The 26,482-nt window shown below is 36.9% G+C and overlaps 1 protein-coding gene across 1 annotated transcript; it reads left to right on the top strand.

Moving 5' to 3' along the window:
* Positions 1 to 253: 253 nt before the first annotated feature.
* Positions 254 to 23,771, top strand: PRKCI (protein kinase C iota). Its single transcript, XM_088523939.1, has 18 exons — positions 254 to 381; positions 7,653 to 7,774; positions 8,581 to 8,670; positions 9,754 to 9,804; positions 10,979 to 11,064; positions 12,476 to 12,616; positions 13,488 to 13,542; positions 14,195 to 14,253; positions 14,673 to 14,849; positions 15,808 to 15,905; positions 17,030 to 17,116; positions 17,752 to 17,887; positions 18,790 to 18,877; positions 19,862 to 19,987; positions 20,080 to 20,159; positions 21,107 to 21,196; positions 21,469 to 21,584; positions 22,696 to 23,771. Exons 1-18 carry the CDS (start codon positions 266 to 268, stop codon positions 22,781 to 22,783), a joined length of 1,806 nt encoding a protein of 601 aa, XP_088380065.1. The 5' UTR covers positions 254 to 265; the 3' UTR covers positions 22,784 to 23,771.
* The last annotated feature ends 2,711 nt before the right edge of the window (positions 23,772 to 26,482 follow it).

Raw genomic sequence — 26,482 nt, 5'->3', positions numbered from 1 at the left:
CCCGGCAGCCCCCGCGGCGGCGGCGCGCCCAGCGCGGAGCGCCCGCCCCGCCCCGCGCAGCCGGCTGGCCCCCGTCGCCTCCCGTAGCCCGGCGGGCGCCTCCCCGCCCGCTCCGCGCCGCCGCCGCCGCGCGGGCATGAGGGGCGCGGGCAGCGCCCGGCCCTCCCGGCGCGGCCGCTCGGCCTGAGCCGCGGCGCCGCCGCCTTCTCCTCGCCGCCCTCGCCCGGCCTCCGCGCCGCCCGTGAGGCCCGCGCTCGCGGCGGGGATGCCGACGCAGCGGGACGGCAACGGCACCATGTCCCACTCGGGCCCCGCCGGCGGCGGGGGCGGCCTCGGCGGCGACAGCGCCCACCAGGTCCGCGTGAAGGCCTACTACAAGGGGTGAGTGGCGGCTGCCCCCGGGCAGCCTTGCGGGGCGGCGGCGGCGGCTCCGGCCCGGCTGACGGTACCGCGCGGCCCTTTTCCCCCCTCGGCCTGGGGGCGCGGCCCCGCTCGCTGCTGGGCCCGGTGTTTAAAGGAAACCCTTATCTCGGGGCTAAGCAGAGCGATAGCGCTGGTATGCTGGTCCTGGCTGCACGGCAGGGGCTCCTCTGCGCTCCTGGCTGGGGAATACTGCTGCTTTTCTTGGAGTTACTGCAATAAAGCATACGCTGTCTCTTGGAGTGGCTTGCATAGCTTGAGGTTTCTGGCAGTGGTGGTGCTGATAATGTGGTATTTTAATTATCGCGTTCCCAGTGCCTTTACTGGTAATGCTAAAATCTCAGCTCGTGAATGGAGTTCTTGGAGGGGAAAGGGCTTAAAAACGAAACAGGAAAATCTGCTGCTGAACAGCTTTGTTAAAATGGCTTTCAAGTGTTGTTCTGACCCAAGCTGAATCTGATAGGACTCATACTCAGAGGAGACTTTGCTCCAGGTGTTAGATGTGGGTTTACTCCATCACTTCTCCCCACCCTGACAGTCTTATGTGGAAGATACCCATCTTCCTTCAATAAACAGTGAAGTATCCAGAAAGTGTATCCCTCTGCTTCTGCTCACCTTGCCTTCCCACTCATCCCCATTCCACTTTTTTTTTTTTTTTTAAACCCGTTGATAGAAATAGCAGTATATTGCTTGATGACATTTTGCGTTTTTTCTGAGGGTAAAATTAGCAAACTTAAATATGTCCAGGGTCAAGATCAAAGGGAAGAGGCAGAAAACCCAGGTCACTGTTTTTCAGGCTGTGGTTGCAAAGGGCTGAGTGGCAACAGACACATCCGCTGCAGTTGTGTTTCCCCTGTAAGCAGTGGTGGGGTCTGCACAGCACAGGGCTGAACCCTGCATGCCAGAGGACGTACAAACTCATGTTAAACAGCTCACAGGACCTAATTGTAAAAGTTTTTCAACAAGCTTTGACAGTGGTTCTTTAGGCCATGAAGTTTGGTATCAAGTGATAAAAACAAAAAAGCCAGTTTATATTGTTCTTGGTTAAGATTTTGAGACACGTTCACAGATATCTAGAAGGAAGTTGTTGTTTGCAGTAGAAGAAAAAAAATCATTACATCTGTAGTATTTACTGTATAGTAATGCAGATATCTGATGTTCCTTACCTTGTTGTTTTAAGGAGAGATGTAAGAACTATGCCAAGTACGCAGTATTTGCAAATACATTGAGCTCTGGTACTTTCCTGTTCCGGGGCATGTCTTGACATAAGTCTACAAAAGTGCCATAGAGACTACCAAAATCTGTGGCTTGAAAATGTCTGTAAAACATTTCCAGAGTCATAGAAATGGGAAAATCTCAGCTGTTTTACTTTCATTGTAATTCACCATCTTAAAGAATTGATGCTTTCGGCAATAAACTGGCAGAAAGGTTCATTTGGTTTGACAGTGACCTGGACGGAACTGTTCTGAATTAACTCTTTCCTCTGCTGAGTCACTTTTCCTCTTGATAGCTTCCCTGTGCAACCAGGAATATTTGCAGAAGAGCAGGCAGGCTGTGATGCAGGAATAGAGAAAGTTCAGAGTGGTGAAAGTGAGGAATAAAACTACACTGGACATGAGTGCAGGCTTACAACACTAAATATTTGACCATAATTTCACAGATGCTGAAATGTTTCTTTTGAGTCATTTACTGGCTTTTTGTCTACTAACATAATCGTCAACTCACATGTAATAATGAAACTGAGTCACACAGGGAGTTGGTTAACTATTGTTAGTACAAACAAACAAACTGGAATGCCTTAGTCATCGTTCTTGCAAGACCTAAACAAATCAATCAATCCACATTCCTGCAACAGAAGGTCTTACATCCGCTTCTCGGAATGGTGCTATCGAGAAATGGATATTGGAGCAAAACATTTCAGTTCCAATTAGTCGGGGCTGACTTGGGAACAAAGGACGTGAATTCTATCAAAAGCAGCATTTTCACTTTTATCAGTTAAATTGTCTTAAGATTAGAGTTGGATAGAAGATTTTCACAGAAAATTATGTTAGTCAGGAAACACTAGTCTCTCTTTGTTTTAATATAAACATTTACATAGGATGTAAAAAATGCAAAAGGCTCACTATGAAGATATCTTTACCTTCTAGAAGGAATTTCTGGTCAAAGTTTTTTTTTTTTTTTTTTTTTTTTTTTTTTAAATCATCAACTCAGAAGCACAGATGCACTCTTGAATGCACAGTCCATAACCTGGCAGTCCGACTCCTCACGGCTCTTACCAACTCAGACCAAAGGGCTGGCTCTGAATCCTCATAACATGGGTTAGTCTGGCTAAAAGCCTAATTGCTTTTCTCAGCCAAGACAAAAACTTTCATGAAGAACTCTTTGAACGGTCTTTGTTTCCTTCTAGCATTCAGTGGAAATTCTTTATCTTAATTCATGAGCTATGTAAAACCAGGAAGGAAAATTTTCCTAAAATGAAGGAAGATCATGGGAATAAGGGTATGGGAATTCTCAGACTTGGGAATTAGGGCATAAATTGAATTTACCTGATATTTCCTTCTCTCAGGTAAGCTATGCTTACCTTCTGAAAAGAGCTAGTAGTTTAATATGTGGAAAGTAAACTCTTCTAAGGAATTATCATATTTTGTGCAATACAAGTAATAGACATTCCTAAGGGAGTACTTAGGAGTTTGCTGTTACACCAAATGTTTATATATACTTCAGATTTTTGTTGATACAGTAACAAAACTTAGCAATTTCAAATATTGTACTTGAACAGCACCTGTAGTTACAAACATTTTAGCCCTCTAATTTCTGTTCAGAGTTTACTTCTGGCTTGTCTAATTTGTTTATTTGTAGATAATTTTGGTCAGTTGTGTACAAGAAAGGTATTTTATCAATACTGTGTATGAAGAGGAGTGCATTGCAGTGGTTGACAACATCTGGGAGTAGAAGTATACTGCTTGTGCATCCTGTAGAATTAGTGGTGCTAATTACAAATATTGAAGAACTGTCATGGTTAAAACTGCTGAGTTTCCTTCAGTGACTGATACAGGTTTTGAACTGTCTGAGCTATGTAGGCTGTAATTCAGGGTAGACCTTTAATACAGTTAAAGGCATAGGTTGCCCGTGTGTTTCCCCACCTTCAGTTTGTTTTATTTCAAATGAAATACCATTGTGTTAGGAATCTCTGTCAGGGAACATGCGAATTTGGCTTTTTTTTTTTTTTTTTGGTACATTTAGTGAGTGGGGAAAGGTGTGGGGAGAACAGATCAATCATAATTATAAAATAAATAGAAACTCCATAGGTAATTCCATGGAAATAATTTAAGAATATTCAAGTTCTCATATCTTTTTTTCATATCATTTATGCTGAGTCCTCGATATAGTACAGTCTGTAGCAAAAGTAACTCTTCAGCCCAATATCTTTTATTTTCTGTTGAGTATAGCATTGTACAACAGTGCTCTTTTTTTTTAAAAAAAAAAAAAAAAAGGAAAAAAAAAAAGATTTGAGCCCATAAATATATTTTCAGTCTTTTTTTTTTTTTTTTGCATTGGAACTGATTTAATTTTGCTGATGAATATTTTTCTGTGATACAGTTTCAAGATAATCAAATTGTGCAGGAGTAGGTGCAGACCTCCAACATGTGCTGTAGAAAGAGACGCTTCAAACTGTACTGAATGGTGGTGTCTGGGCCTTATGGAAGACATGCATGGTGAAGCAGCAGAATTCCTATATAAGTTTTGTATGGGTTAATTTCAGGGAACTATAATTAGACATCCCCAAAGCCTGAATGACTGACCTGGAAGTGTGAAAAATGTGCTATTAGGTTTTTCTTTTTTCATTTGGTTTTATTTGTTTTGAGGTAGAAAAAATGTAAAGCAATACTTCCTGTTCTTCTGGTGGATTTTCCTCCAACAAAAATTTGAACTTAGAAAGAAAAATTCTGTATGTTTTGAATTGCATTTAACTGTTGGTGTTGTGTTTTGTTTGTTGAATGATATTATGAATATTGGATGTTCTGTAAAAGAAAAGGTGAGAGAAAGAAGCTCTTTGATCTCAGGAAAGGTGGAGAAGAGAGCAGTGAGGTTCATGATTTTCTAAAATTGTTTAGAACCTGTTCTGTAGCCCTCTTGCTTACATTTACTGCTTGCATTTCCTCAGTCTTGCTGTGGCTTATCTTTTACTCATGTTTGCAGTATATTGATTCAGTCAGGCCTTTTATTATTAATGTGGATATAAAGATCCTTTAGTATTTATGGAAGATATAAATGTCAACATTCTATTTGAAAGGAATTCAGGACAAGGAATGTTTCATATTTATGTGCCTGTTTTCTACTTTGTAGGCCGCTTAGTTAAGATGTATTGTAATACTACTAAAAATGAAGCAATGCTTTTATTGTAAGAAACAAGTAACATATCCAGATATGGTAGTGCAAATGGTCTGCTTTAATCAGAAATGATTTCTGATTCCTTCTGTGTGTCATCAGACGACAAGGATATTTTGTTCTAGAATAGCTTTTCAGCAAACTTATGCTTATTAAAAGTAGTATGTCAGCTTGTCTTCATTGGGAAGAAATCCTTACTTTCAAGATTTCCCTCCCCTTCTCATTTTGATGAAATAAAGCTCTTATTTATGCAAAGCAGCAGGACACAGTACATGTTCATTTTACTTTAACTCAACGTATTTTACTCATCGTACTTTAACTCATTATACTACTTTGTTTCTAAAATGCTGAATTTCTTCTCAGTGGAGTTTAACTTTATATCTTGGCTTGAATTAATACAGCTTTTTGCTAATGAAGAAATTATCAATACAGCATAAGGTGGAAGAAGTGTGGAAAATACCATATAATGCAAAGGTGTGATAACAGGACTACTCTAGAAGTGAGATGTATCTCAGTAGAAAATGTCAGTGTCATCGATATAATTAAAATTGCAAAATGAACTTGTAAAAAGTTTCGAATCTTGTAAAAAAAATCTTTCAGTACTTATACTTACATACTTATACACTTTTTTATATTGCTGTTGGCTACAGTTCTGCAAAATGTAGAGAAATGAATATTTGTAATAACACATACTAAGATATTTAAAATGAAAGTCATAGCTGCCTGATACACATCCTAGTGAAAGCATTAGAGCAGTAATTTTGTGACTTGTTTAAATCATAAAATAATTAAACTGCCTTGATGTGAAGGGCAGCTGTTTGTCACACAAAGATAACAAGTTTGTTCACTTCATATCAGCTTTAATTTTGGATAGATAATTGAGAACTCTTTAATTTTGGAGATGTCTTTTCTGATGATTTTCAGATACAAATTTCCGTTTAAAGTGGACATCTAATCAAACATAATAAGCTGTTAAACTTATTTCTTTTCCTGCTTATTTAATCTTCCATTTTTGCTATAGAATCAATGACTAGTGTCTCAGGATTAGGATCTGTTACCCAACTCTTCTTGTATCACAGCAAGAGAGCTTTTTAGTCATAATCACTGCTGCCTTTGACATATTATTTCCCATTATTTACTAGATTAATTGCAAAAATACTTCTGACTGTTGAAATATGTAAATCTTCTGACTGCTCTTCAGAGCTTAACATTAAAAAAAATACTTCAAAGTGAACATATCTCCACTAAAATGTGAATAAATTAAGGGGTGGTAAACTTTAGCACAGAATCTGTAAAGTTGCTAAGCAATACCTTATCTCCTTCTGAAAATATAAGTCCCTGAAAAACAGGAAATACAGGTTAAGACTTTGCTTATGTTTTCTTTGGGTGATGCCTGCATATCTGTAAGGCAGTATTAAATTTGCCTTCAGCAGCATAGACAAATATTGGCTTTGGGTTCACAGTTTATGCATTTTGGGAGAGAATGCAAATAACAACTTCATACTGGAGAGAATGTCATTGTTCTTGTGGGTAGACACAGTAGTGTGGTTCAAATGAAGCCCCCTTTTCCTAGAGGTTTTGCACTGCTGCATTGGGTTGATTGCCCCCGTGGCAGCAGCTTCTCCCTTCTGCAGCCAGCTGGAAATCTTCTGGGCATGCAAGAAGAGAGGGATGAATGAGAGGATCCCTGGGACTTGCTGCTGCAGCCTGCCAAGGCACTTTTTTATTTGTATGAAAGATGAAGGCAGAACACAAACAGCGCCTGCTCTTCGGTTTCTGTTTATACTTCTGCATATTTTTCTTATTTTCTTATTTCTCTTATTTTCCTGACAGCATTCTGAAGCCCCAGATGGTACTTATAAGTAGGAGTTTCTTCTTTCCTTTCTTATTTTGAGGTATTAGGACTTCTACATGCTATTGTTCTAAATGGAAGTGGAACAGAGTTACCTCCTTGCTCTTTCAACTCTCATTCAATCCTGAAGCAAATTCTCTCAGCGGGGAGAGAAGCTTCGTGTTCAGAGTGTCCAAATACCATCTTTAGTGTGGAAGTGATGAGCAGTTCCAAATAATATAACATTTTCTTTAATGCTTTATTCTTACTAGTGAAGAAGTTTGATTTTGGTATCCATTTAGCATTTTTCTTGTAACTAAACCAAAAATTCAGACGCAGCCTCTGAATTATCTTTTTGATAATTCTTTTAGTGTGCTCAAAAATTGCTAGTTTATTTTATTTATGCTGGTGGACTTAAAGGAGCAGAGCCTCTGCAGTGTTCAGGTGAACATGTTTAGACATGATTTTTCTGCCACTCATGGAAGTTGTTCACATTCAGTGACCCCAGTATGTCATGTTAAACCACACAATAATTGGTACAGCTTTGTCCATGTATCAGGCAATTTAAGGACATTTAGCTTCCCGTTCTTCCAAAGTTTTGTGACATTTTCTTTCTTCAGTTTCCACTGGTATAATCTCTCTTTTCTGTGTAGTTCAAATCTGTTGCATCTCACGTCAAGTTTACTTGGGCATTTAAGTTTTTCAAAAGTAGGTAACTGGAAGAACAAACATCAAATAACTGGTTCTAAAAGTCCCTTAGAGCCCTACTTTGTTGTAGAAAGGAACAGTGCAAACTTCTTGAATATCTTTAAAAGCACAGTTTATTTCTCTAGGACTAGTGTGGCAGTCCAAAGATGAAAATGTACAGATGTAGTTTGCATAATCACAGTTTTTAGAGGGCTGTGACAAAAGATTGGTTTTATGTAAATGGTATATGGAAGGCATTAAGAGGTTGGGATCAAGTGCTGTATATTGTGGTAGAGTTTCTCAAATTTATTTTTCTCTTTCTCAGGGACATCATGATAACGTACTTTGAACCTTCCATCTCCTTTGAGGGACTGTGCAGTGAAGTTCGAGACATGTGCTCCTTTGACAACGAACAGCTTTTCACCATGAAGTGGATTGATGAAGAAGGTAAAGGGTTACTCGATGCCTGGCCTTCTGGCAGCCCTTTAAATACATTGCTTAGCTTTCCAGCTCTCTTTTTTCATCGCTTCCTCCCCTCCTCCCTTCACTTACATTAGATAAGCTGCATGTTTTTAATGAATCTGAGTACCAAAACAATGCCCTTGCAAATATATGTTAATAAAAAGATAGTTATTTAAAACCACTTAGCTTTTATTTTGGTTAAAAATACCACACTAAGTGACTACCAGTATTAGGAATTATATTGGAAAGGCTTAGGGAGTGTTCCTTTATGCTGCAGAAGAAATCAGTGATTCACTTGCATTTTGAATATTCTGCACATTCTTGGTCCTCCCATATTTAAAAGAAGACAGTGTACTGTCTTTACTTACTTTTTTTTTTCTTTAACTGCTTTTTTTTAACCTCAGGGTTAAATTCCTGACAATATTGGAGAAGCTATGAAAATAGAATGAACTCGGTTTCAAGCAACATGTTAAGGTTTCCTTTTCTTTGTTTTTTCTCAAAATATCATACATCTCATGTGCCGAAATAATATGTAATTATGCTTGTAGAAAAACAAATCGGTGACACTGATTATGATCTGCTTGCCTCTTGAAAATATCTCATTATTATTTCCATTTGAAAATATTTGATATAACTATTTTCAGATGTAGTCTCTGAAAATATAAATATGGTCAGAGATTAAAATATAGCTTTGTTTTTCTAGAATGTTACACTGAACAACTGTGAGGGAGCAATATTGAATGGCACACCACTTACTAGGCTGAGTTTTGTATTCTCTTTTCTCTCTCCAGGAGATCCATGTACAGTTTCCTCTCAGCTGGAGTTAGAAGAAGCCTTTCGGTTGTATGAACTAAACAAGGATTCGGAGCTTCTAATTCACGGTATAGTGAAATTCAATGTGTTGCTTCTGCTATTTGTACCTACAAAAAGTGAATATTTTAACCCTATGTTATCTATGCCTTTTGCTCTAATTCAGCCTCCTCAGTCAAAGCCTATTTCGGCATCCTGTCAGGAGGATGTTGAAGAACACATACCAAATCTTAGCTGCTAGTACTTAGTCAGTGCTCTTTATGCAATTAAAGGAGGAAAAACTTATTTTTTTGGTTGATTTATATATTAAAAAAAGGATATAAATGAAAGCTTCCGTTTACTGAGTCCTTTCTGGTAGAATATATATTGTACAGTGTCCTAGAACTCTGTGCTTGCTCAGTGCTGTCAGCAGACAGCATCTGTATAAGAAAAAGGAATTGGTGATAAATTTGCAGTTCATTGTCTTTCCTCTTGAAGGAAGAGAACATTTTTCTCCTAATCCGGATGAAATTTAACACTTTTCTTATGTTATTTAGGCTTGAATATCTTATGGTGGTGTAATTACTGCTTTTATTCTTCCTCCCCACTCCCAGTCTTCTAAGAAGTGAAAGAGAATTTCATCCGTTTCAATATATGTTATTTCAATATGCTTTTCAATTGCCCCCTCTCCATTTGTTTGGGTTAATAGGCTTCTGATTAAGCTAATTCTCTCCATAGTCTACAAAAGTGGTTTTACTTCTGAGTGTTGTGAAGGCTGAATAAGCTGAATAAAGGATGAATGTGGACAAGATCCTATCTGCCATTTAGTACAGTGTAATATAATGGATTTACAGCCAAGCTTTCCAAAGACTTGGAACAGTTTTCGACCACATGAGAAACCAGCATCACTTCTGGTTGTTAGTTACCTTCCTTAGGAAATAACTTAGCATACTCTATTCTGTGGTACTATTTTTCATATGATCACTGCCATAAGCAGCACAGGGATTTTGTGGCAGCTTTTTTGTCTCACTCGCTGTTGCACAAAATTTTGTTAAAATGCATTCTGTGTCATCTTCCTAAATGGTTGAATGCCTTTCAGAATCGTTATGTCCCATCCAAACGTTTATTTCCTGTCAGAAATAAAGGTTAATCTGAAGTTGATGTTTTTCTTGCAGTATTTCCTTGTGTACCGGAAAGACCTGGCATGCCTTGTCCTGGAGAAGATAGTAAGTAGACATTTTAGTGGAGAAGTACAGAAAATCAGGAATTCAGATTTCCTATTCTAGAATATTGTGATATTTTATGCTTTTGTTTTTTGTGGTGAATAAGTATGTCTTTATGAAAGGAAGTAATTCAAATGTCTACAATTTAATATTTAAAAAGGAGTAAAAAGTCTTGCTAAACTTAAATGTTGTTTGTCATTCTGAGTCGCTGTTAAAGCATTTCACATTCCTGTTAACTACACATATCTGTCTCTGCCTTCCTTGCTTTTGGCTCTTCTGACAACTTTTTTTAAGTATTATTCATGTTTGTTTATTATTTGCCAGTTTGCTGGATAACTAATGTGAGCGAAGACGTATAACCAATGGTAGTGAAATGTCATATTGGCACTGAGACATCTGCAGTTAACTCCTTTTGAACTGATGTTGAGCTACTATCAGGAGTATTCTCCAAAAACTCCTAAGTCATGTTAGATAAAGTTTTTTTGCTGTTATAATATAGGCTTCTATGCTCTTGATACTCATTTTATAAAAGAGCATGTATATGTGCACATGAATATGTCAGCTTGATATCAAAGTCTCTGACAAATGTAAAATGCATACTTAAAAATTAGCTGCATATTGGCAGCATTGGTGATGCTGATTTTTGGAAGAAAAAAAAGAGCTTGTAAGCTAAATTTGAAATAGATTTGCAATTTAAGGTGTAAGTCTGGGTTCCTGTTATCCTTGTAATGGTAGGAGTAATGGTGGCAGCTGTGAATACTCCAAAACATTGGAGGATTCCTGCAAGCAGACTTAAAAAATCAGGGCATGCTCCTCCAGTTCACCTTCTTTCCTTCCTTCCTTCCTTTTCCTCACGTCTCCTTCCGAGGTTTAGTTACTATAGTTGCACATTTTGCATGCCAGTACTTGTATTGTTTGGACGATTTTCCTTTCCTTGATTCACTGTTTCTTTTAATTTTGGAAAAACTGAATTAACTTACAGTTGATCAGGAAATCATTAAAATTTTGAAGAAAAATTGAAATAGAAAGGTGCTTGGAACCTTACTGTGTGTTTATGTAAGCTTGCAGGAGTGAAAAATTACTCTGCAAATGGCTTCATGTAGAGGTGTTCATGGGAAGAATGCCGTAGTTCTGTATCTCTATTTTTATGGATATAATCATATGTTTTTCCTCTTAGAATCCATTTATCGCCGAGGCGCCCGCCGGTGGCGAAAGCTGTATTGTGCAAATGGTCACACTTTCCAGGCCAAACGATTTAACAGGGTGAGAGTCTTGGGTACTTACAGCAGTGTAACAGAGATGTCTTTCTTGTGTACTTGTAGTGTTACTGCCTTGAAAGATTAGAAGGTAGATTTATTCTCAAGAAACTGGATTTTGCCTGGTGTACTATCAAATAACTACAACTAATCATTTTTTTCATTCAAAAAAGTATTATGAAATCACTGAAGCACTTTGCTTTGGTTATTTGCCTCTAGAAGTTTCTATTCTGTAGCATTGAGACATCTGGAAACCCTGTAGTTGCAGAAAACTTTGTCACTAATAAACTATTAGGCACTTAATAAAAAAGCTTTCAAATTACTTTACCACATACTCTGGAACTATGATACCAACTTTATAAATGCACCTTTGTACCCTGAAAATATTTTTAGAGGGCAAACTTCAATACTGGCGTTAGATTACCATGGGCTTGAAATGCACATGCAATTCTTAAGTTCTGGGAGTGAAAAAGTCTGAAAGGTGCTTAAGACACACGGACTTTTCTTTCAAACAAACTGAGATGTTTCTGTAAACAATCTGCTTACACTGGCATGTAGTCAGTTGAAAATAACAGATCACTTGCAAAGATTTTAAGAAGCAACAATCAAAACTATTTAAATAAGGATTGGGAAGAGCTTCTACTCTATTCAAACAAAACAAAATTTGAATAGCTCAGGTTCCTTCTCAGCTTCTATAGACTCTCATTCTCTCTAAGCTCATTAAATGTATTGTACACTAAATAATGCTGGAGGTGTGTGTACCAGACTTCCTCTTGAGCCTCCTTCATACCTAACTTCTAGTCTTAAACAATGCTCTGTGAAACACTTGTTGACCTCTTTTTGGTCAAAGGCTGTCAAGGCACCATCACTTATTCATTCTCCACTCTTGCTTTGTAGGCAACATGTTTCCATAATTCTTTCAAGTTGTTTTGTGAATGTTATTTATTGAGTGGTGATTTTCCCATTTCCTCTTACCTCAAACCTTTGCTGTCTCGCTTTTCTCCCAACAAATCTAAGGGTTTATCTCTGTGGAGAGCTTCTGAGGCATGTTACAAATTAGCATGGCCATGCAGCAGTCTGCTGATTTGACTGCACTGCTTTTGAATTGGCCAGTGCCTGGCTGGGTCCACGAGCAGCAGAAGCAGCTGGCTGTGCTTGCCTCTGTCCATGTAGCTGTGCCTTTCATGCACAGCAGTTGCTGCTTGTTGTTCAGCTCTAACTTGGGAGCTCTTCTGTGTTGCACCTGCCTTTTCTTAAGTTACAAAGTCTCTGAAGTAGAAACATTTTTAATATAATAGTAAATTATAGGAGTCTTTGTGCTATGCCATGTTGTTCAGTAATGAAAATGTGATTGAAAAATTCTTATTGTTTAGCTTTGATTTTTTTTTTTAATCAATTTTGTTGCTTTGTCATTCTAGCGAGCTCATTGTGCCATCTGCACTGACAGAATTTGGGGTCTGGGTCGCCAGGGATATAAATGCATCAACTGTAAACTCCTTGTTCACAAGAAGTGTCACAAGCTTGTCAATATTGAATGTGGCCGCCATACACTACAACCCGTAAGTAAAATTTATCTGAAAAGTTTTCTTTAAAAAAGCCCATTTTATACTAATGGCTTTCAAACTATCTGCAAGTAATTACTGTACATGAATCTTAAAGGCTTCTCATTTTGAATGGCTACTCTGACACTTTGCAAGAAAGTTTGGGAGTCACTATGCAGAATGATAAATATAGTGGCAAGATGGGAGTGTAATTCTTGCATCTGCTACTTTTTTGGTCAGAAGTAAACATAACTGATATTTCCATCATCCTTCTCTGTTATGTAGTGAATGTCTGCTATTTTACATCATCAAAGTAAAGTACAAATAAAATCTAATAACATGTATTGGCTTATTAGACCATTACCCATCTTACAGAAATGGAAAATGAGGCAAAGAAGTTGAAACTTTCTTCTCCCATGAGATTCAATCATCCTCAGTCCCCAGAAAAAATCAGATGAATGCCACTTCTGAATTAATATTATTGAATATAAGGTGACTGGAAAGCGCTATTTTGTGAATTCATTTGACTGACATATGCACTGCTAAACTATTTAGCAGACATTGATGCCACTTGAATTTTTCTGTGTCTCATTTTTCTGTCTGCTATATTTCCCTCTCTTGTGCTAAGCTGTCATTTCAACAGCTTCTGGAAATTTGTCTAAACTTTGGGAAAAATGATAGAATAAGGACTGTAATTGTTCCTTTTAATGCATATGGATTATAACAGCATCCATATTCATTGACCAACATCAAAATTGATGAAGACTATATTCCTCGGGGATAACTTGTCTCTAACAAATTTTTCTTTCTCACTTGAACAGTCTGTCACAGAAAGATCCAATTATTAACCAATCTGTTTTGTAAAAATCATTGTTGTGCATATTTTCAGGAGCCAATAATGCCTATGGATCCATCATCAGTGCATCAAGATAATGTAGAATCAGGTAAGATCTTTTTTTTCTTTAAGTTATTATAAATAGTTGAAACATGAATTTGGGGATCTAAAATGAAACAGAATAATTTTAAAGCAAATACTTAGAAAATGCTTACTTTTGCTCAGAGAGGATGAAGAAACTCTGCTCCTATATTAAGGGCAGTGTAAGCATAAAAATCTTTCAATTGTCCATAACTTGCAAATCAAGAAACTACACTAAAAATTAGGAATTTTGTTTCCAAGCTGCACTTTTTCTATCAGTTAGCTGTATGTTTTGAATGTCTCAAACACATTGATTTGCTGTGGAAAAAAATAGTGAGATCTCTACTGATCAGTATCCAAGCAATTTAATTCCTGTTGCAATCAGAGTGGTATCCCCGAGATTTGAACTATTTGTAGTAACTCAAGAGGAAGGTCATAAGATACTTTCTGTGTGCAGAATTAAAATGCCTTTGAAAAGATCTCAAGGCGCAGTACTGAGTTTTTCCATGAGCAATAACTGATGGTTTTAAGACAAAAGAGCACCAATTTTTTATTCACAATAGATGCATTTCAATTGCTGCTCTCTTTGATGCAGATCTTGTGTGTGAAAATTTTAGGGCAATGGAAAAATACCCTTATGTCCAGTAAGTCTAATGATTTTTTTTTTCTTGCTCCTCTAGTGATTCCATATAATCCCTCAAGTCATGAGAGTTTGGATCATGTTGGTGAGGAAAAAGAGGTAAAACACCATATAACAAACTAGTCAATATCAAGTCTGTATCTGTCCTAATTTTCAGAATTAAAAAGAAATAAATTGTCAAAAACTGAAAGCTTGTATGTAAAACACATTTAGGTCACTAACTTGGGTATTTGCACATATGGCTTGCAAGCTGTTTTCTTTTGAATCTTAAGCTGAGATATGCTTTTGGTTCAGAACATACTGCAAAATTTTCTCTTCCTCCTCCTTCCTTTCTCCTCATATACCTTTTTGGGACAGTGCAGTTTTAATAAGTAAACAAGTGCTAATTTAATCCCTTGTTTATATTAATTTTGCTGCTGTATTTGAAATGGCAACTTTCCTTAAAAACAAACAAAATCCTGCACAGTTATTAAAATTGGCAAGTCTGCTCACTAATTCAAAATATCTTTTATCAACAGGCAATGAGCATTAGAGAAAGTGGCAAAGCTTCTTCCAGTTTGGGTCTTCAGGATTTCGATTTGCTTCGAGTTATAGGAAGAGGCAGTTATGCTAAAGTGCTGCTTGTTCGATTAAAGAAAACCGAACGCATTTATGCAATGAAAGTGGTGAAAAAAGAACTTGTCAACGATGATGAGGTAGGCAAGGTTTTTATCTACAAATTGGGCAGCTCTTTTTGAAGAGTTTCTGTACATACCACAATTGGATAGCCAGAGGCTTCTGAGTTTGCAACATTAATGGACAGGCATGCATTATACATTCACTTTCATACAAACGCTATGCCCTGAAAGTATCATGGAAAGCCCACAAGGCTCACAGTGAATACCTCAGATTTGGTAGTCTGGTAGCTCAGGAGAGTCCTCCAGTGGTTTCTGTGATGAACCTCATGGCCTCAGCCTCTCCCGTCACTCACCTTTCATTGTCAGCACTATGTGCAGAAGTGCTCATGCAGAATTCAAGTGAGTAAGCCTGGCTTGTCTCGTTATATTGGGGCAGTAGTCCTTTTTCCCCTAGAAAAAATACAGATATGGACCTTCTATCATATGTTGAAGTTTGGCTTTTCGTCACAGAGGAGAACCTTGATGTTATTTTAATTGCTCTTTAAACCGGACCTTCATTTTAACAATTTATTTGTAGCCTATGGAGTGTTAATGTAGTAGTGGAAACTTGTCAGAAATTGCAACATTTGAAAGCTAAATGTAATTTTGCTAAGTTTCTCTTTTGTTTCTTTAGGCCACTCTGAAAGGATTGAATAACTGTGGTTTGTTGTCTTAGAGCTTTCCCCTCCATTCCTAGTTTTACTGTGGATTCTTCTGGCATTTCTTGCTGTTACTTCATATTTATCTGCACCATTTATCACTTGTTATAGATAAAAATGTTAATTCCCAAGAATAGTTATGCAATTAGGCTAAAAGTTCAGGACAGTAGTGTTAGGAAGGGAAAAAAATACTAGATTATTGGTGTTGGAGAACTAATATTGAATTTATTGTAAATAATATGAGAAAGGGAAAATACTTGAAAATATTTCTGCTGTCATTAGTATTTGACCTAAGTACAATATACCTTTTCTGATTATAGCTTTTCTTAAATAAATAGGATATTGATTGGGTTCAGACAGAGAAACACGTCTTCGAACAGGCTTCAAATCATCCTTTTCTTGTTGGACTACACTCTTGCTTCCAGACAGAAAGCAGGTAAAGGTCAGAAGATAATAAGAAAATACTCTTATTCAAAAAATGTTCGATACTACTAGGCACTTCAAAGACCTGTTTAAATGCTTTTAAGTACTGCCTAGGTATTAAAAGTAAATGTGCTATCAATCGCTACCACATTTTGAGCAAAAGACCTTGTTCATCATGTGTTCATCATGTTTCAGATTAGGGAGGTAAAAGACAGTGTGAAGTAGTGGTAGTGGTGAAGAGAAGGATCCTATAAGGAGGGTGAGTTGCAGCTAGCGAAAGAAAAGAGGCTTGAAAGAAATAGAAAACCTAGAATGGAAGAAGACACCATGAGGAAGTGTGGGGGTTTTTTGTTTGTTTGTTTTTTTGTTCATTTAGGGGAAAAAAAAAAAAAGAGGAATCTGATCTGAAAGTTGCATAGATTCTGTGCAGGTGAGGAAGCATCAGAAGCACACAGCAAGCATCAGAAAATGGTGCCTGAATTTTAAAATGAAAAGTGGTATAATAGAGATGAAAGTACTGATTTTTTTGTATGTTTATACAGAGAGAATATTATAGATGAAAAATGTACTATTCTATACAGTGATAGTCCTCAGTATAAACAAAATATATATTTATTATATATATATAAAAATATATCCTATATTTAAATTATTTAAACAATTGTCCTTGCTGTTTAAAAGATGACAAGCTGGTGTTGGGAAGTGAGGGGAGAGGATGTTTGTAAGATATTAACAGTAATAGTCATGAACAAAACAGAGGGGATCACGAAAAAAGGAAAATGGGGGTTATTGTATTTTGATGTATGCATACAAAAATGGTGTGAATGCCTTTGTATATTTACATGAAGTATAATGACAAGCATTAATTATAATGAATTAGAAATGTGGGAAAGATGACTTGCAATTTCTTTTGCAGTAAAGGAATTATCTAGAGAAACTTGGTGCACTTGATTCTTAACTTTGGGTGTTTGTTGAAGGGAAGGGGGAATGGAAAAGCCAGCCTTATTACTGGAGAGATGGGAGGAGTAAGTGTGACATTGTTCCATAGTAGATGGGGAAGGTATTAAACCTCGGGACAATAACAAAGCCTTTCAGCTCTGTATACAGCCATTTGGAACAAGCTTTTGTGTGTTTCAGGCTGTTCTTTGTTATAGAATATGTAAATGGAGGAGATCTAATGTTTCACATGCAGAGACAGAGAAAACTGCCCGAGGAGCATGCCAGGTACGTTTCATTTCAGTTTCTTGCATCAAAACAGTTGTTTTTTTTCTGACACAGTGCAGTAATGCAGAGATTATGGTAAGGAGCTAGCAAATCCTGTCCAGATGTTGCGGATTTAAGAAATGTGAAACTGCATCCTCATTTTGATGATGCAAGCTACAATGCTTTTGTTTTGAGAAAGAATGTTAATAGGACGCACTTCAGAATTGTTTGTATTAGCATTACCCTAGATGACTTCAGCCTGGTGCAGAATATTTTTCTTAGAAAAGTGTTTACGTTGTTAAAAGATACCATTAAACTTGTTTCTTTTGCAACAACCAATACCAGCTGTCTAGACAAATGTTGAGTTCTTGCTGCATATGCTTCATCTCAGATGGTGAGATGAAAGGGGTGATTTCAGTAGGAATTAAGATTAATTTAAAATGTTTTTGAAATGTCTATGGGTAGACACTTCTGCATGATTATGGGCAAATTATCAATTTTCCTGGTGAGAAATAATGATTGAACATGAGGTCCTATTTAGAGAACTATCATACTACCAAGACTTTATTTGGTTTGTTGCTTTTATTGTTTTTTTTTTGTTTTGTTTTCTTGAATGACTGGGGGGTTTGAGTAATTAATATATTTCCCTATTCTAGGTTTTATTCTGCTGAAATCAGTCTAGCATTGAACTATTTACATGAACGAGGGATAATCTACAGAGATTTAAAACTGGATAATGTGCTACTAGATTCTGAAGGACATATTAAACTCACAGATTATGGCATGTGCAAGGTAAGCTGTGGTTCCTTCCCAACCTAAAATCAACAATTAAGAAATTGTCATAAATTATAGCATGCAGAGATTTAAAATGAAATTTCAAGTTGTCTGTTTTTACGTAGTTCAGATAGCTCTACAATGAGTATAGGACTTATGAATGACAGGAAAGGAAGAAAAATGAGAGAGTGACATCAGACTGTTCAAACTGTGTATAAATACTGTTTATGGTTATGCAAAAAATCTGTGTTACCACAACTTGACCAAAAAGGGTAGACTAAAATAATCAAGAAAGAGGTTTGGTTTAAAAATTAGCAAGAGATTGAATTATGTCAGTGACTATGACTGTGACCTACTTCTGTGTAATCTCTGAGAGCAACTTGCATGGCCTAGCCTGGAGTTTGGAATAGTTTTGCTGTGTGGTTGCCCTGGCAGAAAGGGGAGGCAAATGTAGAATATAAAGAGGAGAATGGAGTGTTGGTGTAACTGACTTTTTCCCTCCTTTGGAAAACTGTAATTATGGTTTGTTTTTCATCTAAAGACCACAGCAGATTGCAATAGATTTGTACACAGCTCATTGTATTGAATTGTTTTCCTTGGCTATTTCTTTGAGCTCATTGGGTATTTTTGTTAAAGCGCTTAATAAGAGGTTTTAGTGGTTTAAATTCATTAAGAGATTGAACAAGTTCTCATCTGAAGAGATGCAGGACAAATGTGGACAGGATAATGATGCTCTATGCATGTATTTCTCCTGAAAGCAGTAGTGTTTAATATTCAGTTACAAACAGATTTCTGTATAAATTTACTGAATTAAAAGCAGGACATTTAAATTAATACAAAATGCAGCTCTTAGCAGAGGAGGAGAGCGGAATGTCTTGCTAACTGTAAAGTGTTTATTTTCTCTGTCCTTTTTTTTAAAGGAAGGGTTGAGGCCTGGAGACACAACCAGCACATTCTGTGGGACTCCAAACTATATTGCTCCTGAAATTCTCCGGGGAGAGGATTATGGTAATTAGAATTTCTCAATGCTGCTGTATGACCTCCTGTCTGTCTTGTAAATTCCTACTTCAGTTGCTTAATAGTCGTAGAGGCTATAATTCTCCATTACATAGGTAAACTATGTAGTTCAATGTCCTGTCTCAAAAAGTAAATAAACACTTCAAAGGCAGGGCAGGAAACATCTTGCCAAGCAAATGAGGTAATTGCCTTTCATGTTTTAACTTGCTTTTATCAACTTGCTTTAGTCTTGCAGAAGAGCATGAGTCTTCCAAAATTTGTTATTTATTATATCATCATTATTTTAGATTTTAAGATAGCAAGTATATCATTATGATTGCTTTTGGACTTTAATGTTTGACTGCTCTGATAGGAAAAATAGATATGTTAATAGATAAGAGATATATTATCTATCAATATAAGCATTGCAGAGAAATGAAATAATGGACATTCCTTGTACAAACTTCAGTGTTAAAAGTGTAACTTTCCATGCAGTTTCTAGTTTAAATTGAATGCCTGACTGGCTTAACATCATCTTCCTTCTTTATCACAAACTTCCCAGGCTAAGCACACTGCATCACTAGCTACTGGAATCTTTCTCTTTGATCGTGAATAGTAGAATAGCCAGACAAAGCTGTACAAATGTCTGTCTACTTAATATCGAGAATTACCTTCTTCCCTGTTGTCCTCTGCCCCAGATAATGTAATATTAGGATTGATTTGGCTTAAACACATTATCTAAGCCTCTCTTAAGACTGTAACACCAATCTTTCAACTTTGCATTTCCTTCTTTTGTGCAACATGCAATCCCATCCTGTAGCCAACACAATGAATCAAGTAATACCTATTATAATTGCTACCCTTGCTTTATTCAGTAGTCAGTAGTGAAGCAATTATTCTTGAAACGTGTCTTGCTTTAATCAGCCCTAAGTGTTTTCCTCTGAAAGTGTTTTACCCTAAAATGTTTTCAGCAGTGTTTTGTCTTTTGCTTTCTAGGCTTCAGTGTAGACTGGTGGGCACTGGGTGTACTCATGTTTGAAATGATGGCAGGCAGGTCACCATTTGATATTGTCGGAAGCTCCGATAATCCTGATCAGAACACAGAAGACTATCTTTTTCAAGGTAAGAAGCAGAGAGTGATTACACTGGTTTAGTGCTTTGTTTGATCTAAATTCAGCTGTGCGGAGTCTGACACGAAGCTTGTTTTCTTGCAGTCATCTTAGAAAAACAGATACGAATTCCTCGATCTCTTTCTGTTAAAGCAGCAGGTGTTCTAAAGAGTTTCCTGAATAAGGTAAGGGCTCGTGCAGACTGTTTGAGATCTCAAGATATTTTTAAATCTGTTGTTTAATACTATATACTTTATTTGCTGTCCACAGAAGCTGTAGGAAAGGTGTGAGTCTAAAACAAAATTTTATGGGGAGCAGGAGGAGGGCCTAGTATAGATATCTGTCTTAAAACCTGAAAAAAAAATAGACTTAGTCTGGCGTGAAGTGAAATAAAATGGCTTAGAAATGTTCCCTTGTCCTGAACAGTTTGTCCATTTCCCCAGGTAAAGTTTATCGATCTGAACTACAGACGTCGTAGAGGTACTTAATGTGAAATAAAAATGAAATCATTTTAAACAACAGATTAACTACGTAGTTCTATTTAAAAAAACAAAACACTTTTTTCTGGGATGTTACCATTGTTTATTCTTACTGGTGTGCTGCTTATTTATCATCTTAAAAAACTAAGGAAGCTCTGTTTCACTTGCATGAGGGGCTTGCCATTGTTGCCTTCTTGAAGTTGCTTATTTTCCTTCTTTCTTCTGATACTGATGGCTGTTGTGTTACAGTCTCCTAGGAAAGAAGTCTTGCTTAAAATAATCTTCTCTAAACTGTATGTTCCAGTAGCCTGCAGTTACTATTCTGAGATTGCTGGTATAGTCAGACAGCCTGTTAGGAGGGTAAAGAAAGAGGCAGATCTAAGCAGGATTCCCCTGAAACTCACAGGGTGTTTAAGCAGATCTGAAAAAGAAAATGAGGATGAGATGATTGTTTATCTATAATTCAATTATAGGCTTCTGTATTTTCCTGTCTCTTTCCGAAGACAAATTGGAGCAGTTTCCAAAATAATCATAACTTGCTTACAAGGTGCACTGAAGAATTCTTGTGTTCCATTTCTCATTGGATTTGAAACATTTATGTTTTATTGTTGTGTAGGCCTTGGCACCCATTTAGATATTTTTTCTTTGCACAGGATCCAAAGGAGCGTTTAGGCTGCCACCCTCAGACAGGATTTGCAGATATTCAGGGACATCCATTTTTTCGCAACGTTGATTGGGATTTGGTATGTAAATTCCTACTGGTTTCTTTCATATACCGTGACAGTGTGCCAGTTTGTAAGCTGAGGAATGACAGCAAAAAACCACAAGCCCTCAGCTTCTAAATGCTTTATTACAGTGCTAATGCAGAATATTTTAAGCCTTTTACATAAAGTAAGTAAAATAGGTAAATAGAATGTTTGCAAAAAAGTACACAAAAAATGAACAGTTAATTCCTGCCTTGTTTGAAAATAATTAAGTTGTAACCCAGTCTTGGTGTCACTAAATGTCTTTTTAGATGGAGCAAAAGCAAGTGGTTCCTCCGTTTAAACCAAATATATCTGGAGAATTTGGTCTGGATAACTTTGATTCCCAATTCACCAATGAACCTGTGCAGCTCACTCCAGATGATGAGTAAGTAATGCAGAATTTAAGCAGATAATGTGTTTAATAAGTCAGTGGAGAAGTTGCAAGACATCATTTGAATACATCTGTTTATAGTTCAGAGTTTATGTAAAGAAGTAAATAACATTTTATCATTGTTAGTTTGGAATATTCCATCCTGTGATCTCAAGACAGACTGAGTATAGACTGCTTAAATGTACTGTGGCATGATATAAAAATCAGCTAACAGTGGAGAAGCTGCTATAAAGAATTTGAGTTCAAGGAAGGATGAATAAGTGCTATTTTGCAAGTTTTATTGGTATCATCTGCAAGTAACAGATGTGTGAAAGAAAAGACCTGTTTTGCCATGTGGCTTTCTTCTGCACTACTTTAAATCATGACATTTCTAGAATGTGAAGTTCACATTGAATTTTTCTTGGGTGTTTTGTACAAGAAAGATGCTTTTTGGGGGGTGCGTAGGAGGGGCTTGCCCAGGTATTTTAATTAGTACTAATTAGAGAAAGGTTGTCCTGAAAAAGGTTGATAGGATGCAAGATAATGCATTGTGATTCTGGCAGTGGAGTTGGGGCTGCCCTCGCCATGATTTGGGATGGGAGCGAAACGAACTCTCTAGTTTGACTGAACCCCTCTTGTATATATTTAGGATTTCTTCAAGGTTCTGTATAATGTATGTATAATGCAGAAACAGGAACAGTGAATAGTAAATGTTCATTGTGAGCTTTATTTAGGTCTGAGATCTGGTCCCCTTCATCCCTTTGTAAATGTACAATATTTCAGCAGAAGTTAAAGAAACGCTAATCGAAGAGTAGTATCACATCCTATTTTTTAATCTTTTACAAAAATGAAAAGTTCTACAAACTTTAGGATGCTTTGTGCAGACAACGCAGACATGGGAGTAAGCAAATCATTGCTTGTGAGTGGTTTTGTGTTTTGTTACCTGTATCGAGGCTAGAAAAAAATAGCAGTATTTGAAAGGAAGCAGGAGGACAGATGGGCACAAGAGAAGGGAAATTTCTCAGTTACAATTGACTATAGAGGTCTAAATTTTAAGACAAACTATCAGTTAATATTGCTTCATTTTAATATTGATGAGCTAACTTTTTTTTTTTAATCTTAATAGTGATATTGTGAAGAAGATTGACCAGTCTGAATTTGAAGGCTTTGAATATATAAATCCTCTTTTGATGTCAGCTGAGGAATGTGTCTGAATTATCCATTTCTGGACTGTGCCAATTGCTACCGTTTGTTTCTGCATGGATAAATATCTCTTCATTTGATGCAGTTGCATAAAATGAATAACTAAATATCTTTCTCTTGCCACTTAGTGTGGATTACTCATTATTTTCTTTTGGTATTAATTGTCATCCTGAACAGTTGTTATTTTGAACCTTGGGCTGCCAGAAGGTGAAATCTGCAAATTTCCCAATAGTCTTGCCAAACTTGAATTTTAATATAGAAGTTGATCTGTAGGATTCCTGACTGAACAAGGGGTCTGGCTGTATAATTAGCCAGTGCAGCATTCTGTTAAAGGAAACTCTTCTTACTGCTTTAAGAATACAAATTGCATTAGGGAACATACTAAATATTCCTAAAGGGCTTCTATTTTTTGCAGCAAGACAGATAAGACCTCATGACTTTGGTAGTGCTAAATCTGTCCTATCTGAACATCTGATTTCTGTGTTCTCCTTTGACTCCAGAAGTTACAGGTAAATTATTGCCCTTTAGATTTAAATGATAGTAAGGAGAACTTTTTTTTTTTTTTTTTTAAAAAACTCCATAGGTCAAGAATGACTGTCTTCATAGTGTGTATTGATTCTATCTGAAAAGGAGATGATTAACTCAATGATAGAATGAGTAGGTTTTGCTACTGAATTACACACTATGAATTGTACGTGGCTTTTGACATTTGAACAGCGAGTGCCTTTCTGAGCCTGTCCCTTTCAGCAAGGGTTGTACGTGGTGTAAAGTGTCAGTTTAAATGGAATTCAATTAATACTTTTTAAAATTAAAATCTGTAGAGTGTAAATTAGCAGAAATTGGCAGCTAATTTTGAAGAATGTAGGACCTCATGCTATTATTTATTGCTTTTACATTTTCTGTCTTACTGTATGGGTATGTTACAGCTATGGTCTAGATAAGGGCATTGTTTCCTATTATCTTATTGCCATACTGCTGGCAAGGCATCCCACTTTGCCAGTGGGAAAAGCACATCTGGAAAAAAATAGGTGCTGTCCACAATGACTCCCTTAACTTTTTCCTTTATATATAGTAATTTGTAATCACAGTCAAACCTTAAATATTGGTAGTAAACTCAAAGTTAGTAATAAAGCAGTTGGTTGGAGTAAATAGAACAATTCAAAATAGGAGGTAAGGGTGGAGTGATTCTTACATTTCATATTGGTAAGCAGTGTAATATACAGCACAACTAATTCTTATTTTTAATGTTTGAGGAATACTTTTGAATGTCGTAGACTGGAGAAATGCCAAATGTACCACTTTTCCGCGGGGAGGGGGGGATTTAAAAGACACTAAAGAAAATCTGTATTACATAATGAAAAGTTGTAAGGTAAGATACCTATTAGTGAAAACGAATTTAACTGTATGTAAACACTAGTTAGAAAACTTTAGATAAAGCTTTTAATAAGATTTTTGCTTGGTCAGTGTCTTTCCTTGAAAATACATGGTGAAACTATATTTATAGCACATCTTTTTTTCTTTATTTCTTTTTTTCTTTTGATTTATATACTGGTGATACTTTGCAGTATGATATAAGTAACAAATTCTTCTAAAAGTATTAGGCCAAATTTCAAAACAGGGGAGTGATTGGAGGTGCCTCTATTCTAGGGGAGCTTTGATCCTCCACACTGTTGACAATCAGATTCCCATAGACACTTCAAATTATGAATTTTCAGACATAAAGTAGTGGAGTAAAACCTACATTTAAAGAGCAACTAATGACTAACACTTAGTTCCTGTGAAATGAACTGCATGCAGTTTTTAAACTGTGGTTAACACTGAAGTGCTTAGCCTTTGACTTCCACCCACATGGTTTAGGCTTCAGGATTTCACTGAACTTCGAAGCTACTTAAAAAATCCCTCTCTACAATGGCTTAATTTCATATGGATTATTTAATAAACTGACTTTATAGAGGGAAGTGCATTTCTGCTGTTCATCACAAAAGTATAATACACTGTCTTCTGTGCTTAAAGCAAAAATTATTTTTATAGTGTTTCAAAAAAAAACCTTTATTTATGTTTCTAACCATTAAGAATGTTGCTGAGTTAACAACGATAGGCATGTTAAATGACTTAGCCCATGTAAAAACCCTTTTTTCATTTTCTCCAAAGTGCCATGATGTTAACAGGTATATCTCAGTGTTGAACATAGAGCAGCTGTCAAATACTCAGAAGGGAAACTGGGTGTAAACCGTCAAGTGTGGTAGGTTTTGTCTTTGCAGAAAGTGTCTGCATCAGAAGCCTGATGTGTCTATGTAGAGTAACCTCCTTTTTATGTATGAACTTGGTTCTTATGGGTGCTCTGCTAGTAAATAGTGTTGCTACTATTTTCCCATCTCACGTGGAATGTGGTCTTCAACATTGTGTAATCACTCCTTTTATTTGTGCACACTTTTTACTTTAAATAAAAAATTTATATTAGGCCTCTGTGTATTAACCTCAGGAAAAAAAATGCTGTGAAATGCATGAATTTGCTTGGGGTAACTTGGATGGCCCTTATCTCCAGCTCCCATAGAGTGTTGTTTAATCTTACCAGTGGCTTTCAGGGTGTGATTCTACTTTCCTTTATTTGTTTTGTTTTCCTAGAAGAGACAGTGCTGCTTGTCCCCCACAACCCAAGCAAGGCAGCCTCCAGTCTGGGGTTCCCACACAGGCCTCAGAGTGCAAGTCCCTCTCTAACACACTTGGGCCAGCCCCATTTCATCTTTCTCCACAAAGAGGAATCATCACTGCAGGTTTTCAATTGATTCAGCTTTCCTTCCAACACCAGTGTTGAAACAGAGCCAACTTAGTGAGGCTTTCAGGAGCTGTGTGGATGCAAACAGCTTCAAGCAGAATATGAAATGAAACTCTGGCTTCTTTGTCCAAAGATGTTTTAGGTGGAACTTCCAAGATGTCATCTCACCTGTGAGAGTGGAGCTTGGGAGTTTACAGCCCCATTGCAGCTGCTGTATTTATTTCTGTGTGATTTCCAATTGTTTCTCCAATTCCTCCTCCATATTCTTCCAGATTTATGACACAGAGGGCAAGGGCACTTGCCCAATACCGTTACACATACAGTATTTTAATATCTGTACCTCTGTATTCTAAAAGAGATTTATTTTGAAAGCTGGCTTGTTGCTAGAAGTATGTATCAGCATTCTTAGATAAATGCTACAGATGGTTGCATGTTTTAATTACCTAACTTCTATACACACATTTCTTGTTCTTTGGTTTGGTGGCCAACTGTTCTTTGTTCAGTCTGAACAGTTGTTTATATTACGACTCTTTAATTAAAAAAAAAAAAAACCTCTGTATATATATGGTAACTTAATTACTAATCTTGCATTTTCATTTTATGATGGTCTTCATGATGTCTAGGCAAGACAGATACCTGAAATTACCTACAAATAAATGCTGTTCTCCGGAGAAGAGTGAGTGAAGGATTGGATCCCCTTTCAGTAGAGGGGAATTTCAGCGAATCTTGTATTGTCTTGAAAGGCCTCAAACATTTTTAAGGCTTTTTTTCTCCTGCTTATGTTTTAGAGTAATCCAAACTGCACACTTGAGACATGTGGTCTTGTCAATATGCAGCCACCAAAGATGGGAGACAGAGAAGGCCTCTCTGTGGCTTTTGTGGGAAGGGGGCTTGTTCAGTTGTAAATACAACCAGAAGTCTGAGCATCTATATT

This window comes from Tinamus guttatus, unplaced genomic scaffold (assembly GCF_059628265.1).
Source record: "Tinamus guttatus ecotype Peru unplaced genomic scaffold, ASM5962826v1 Tinamus_guttatus_pri_ptg000198l, whole genome shotgun sequence".
Taxonomy (NCBI): Eukaryota; Metazoa; Chordata; class Aves; order Tinamiformes; family Tinamidae; genus Tinamus; species Tinamus guttatus.
This window is presented reverse-complemented; position numbering and strand designations above follow the sequence as displayed.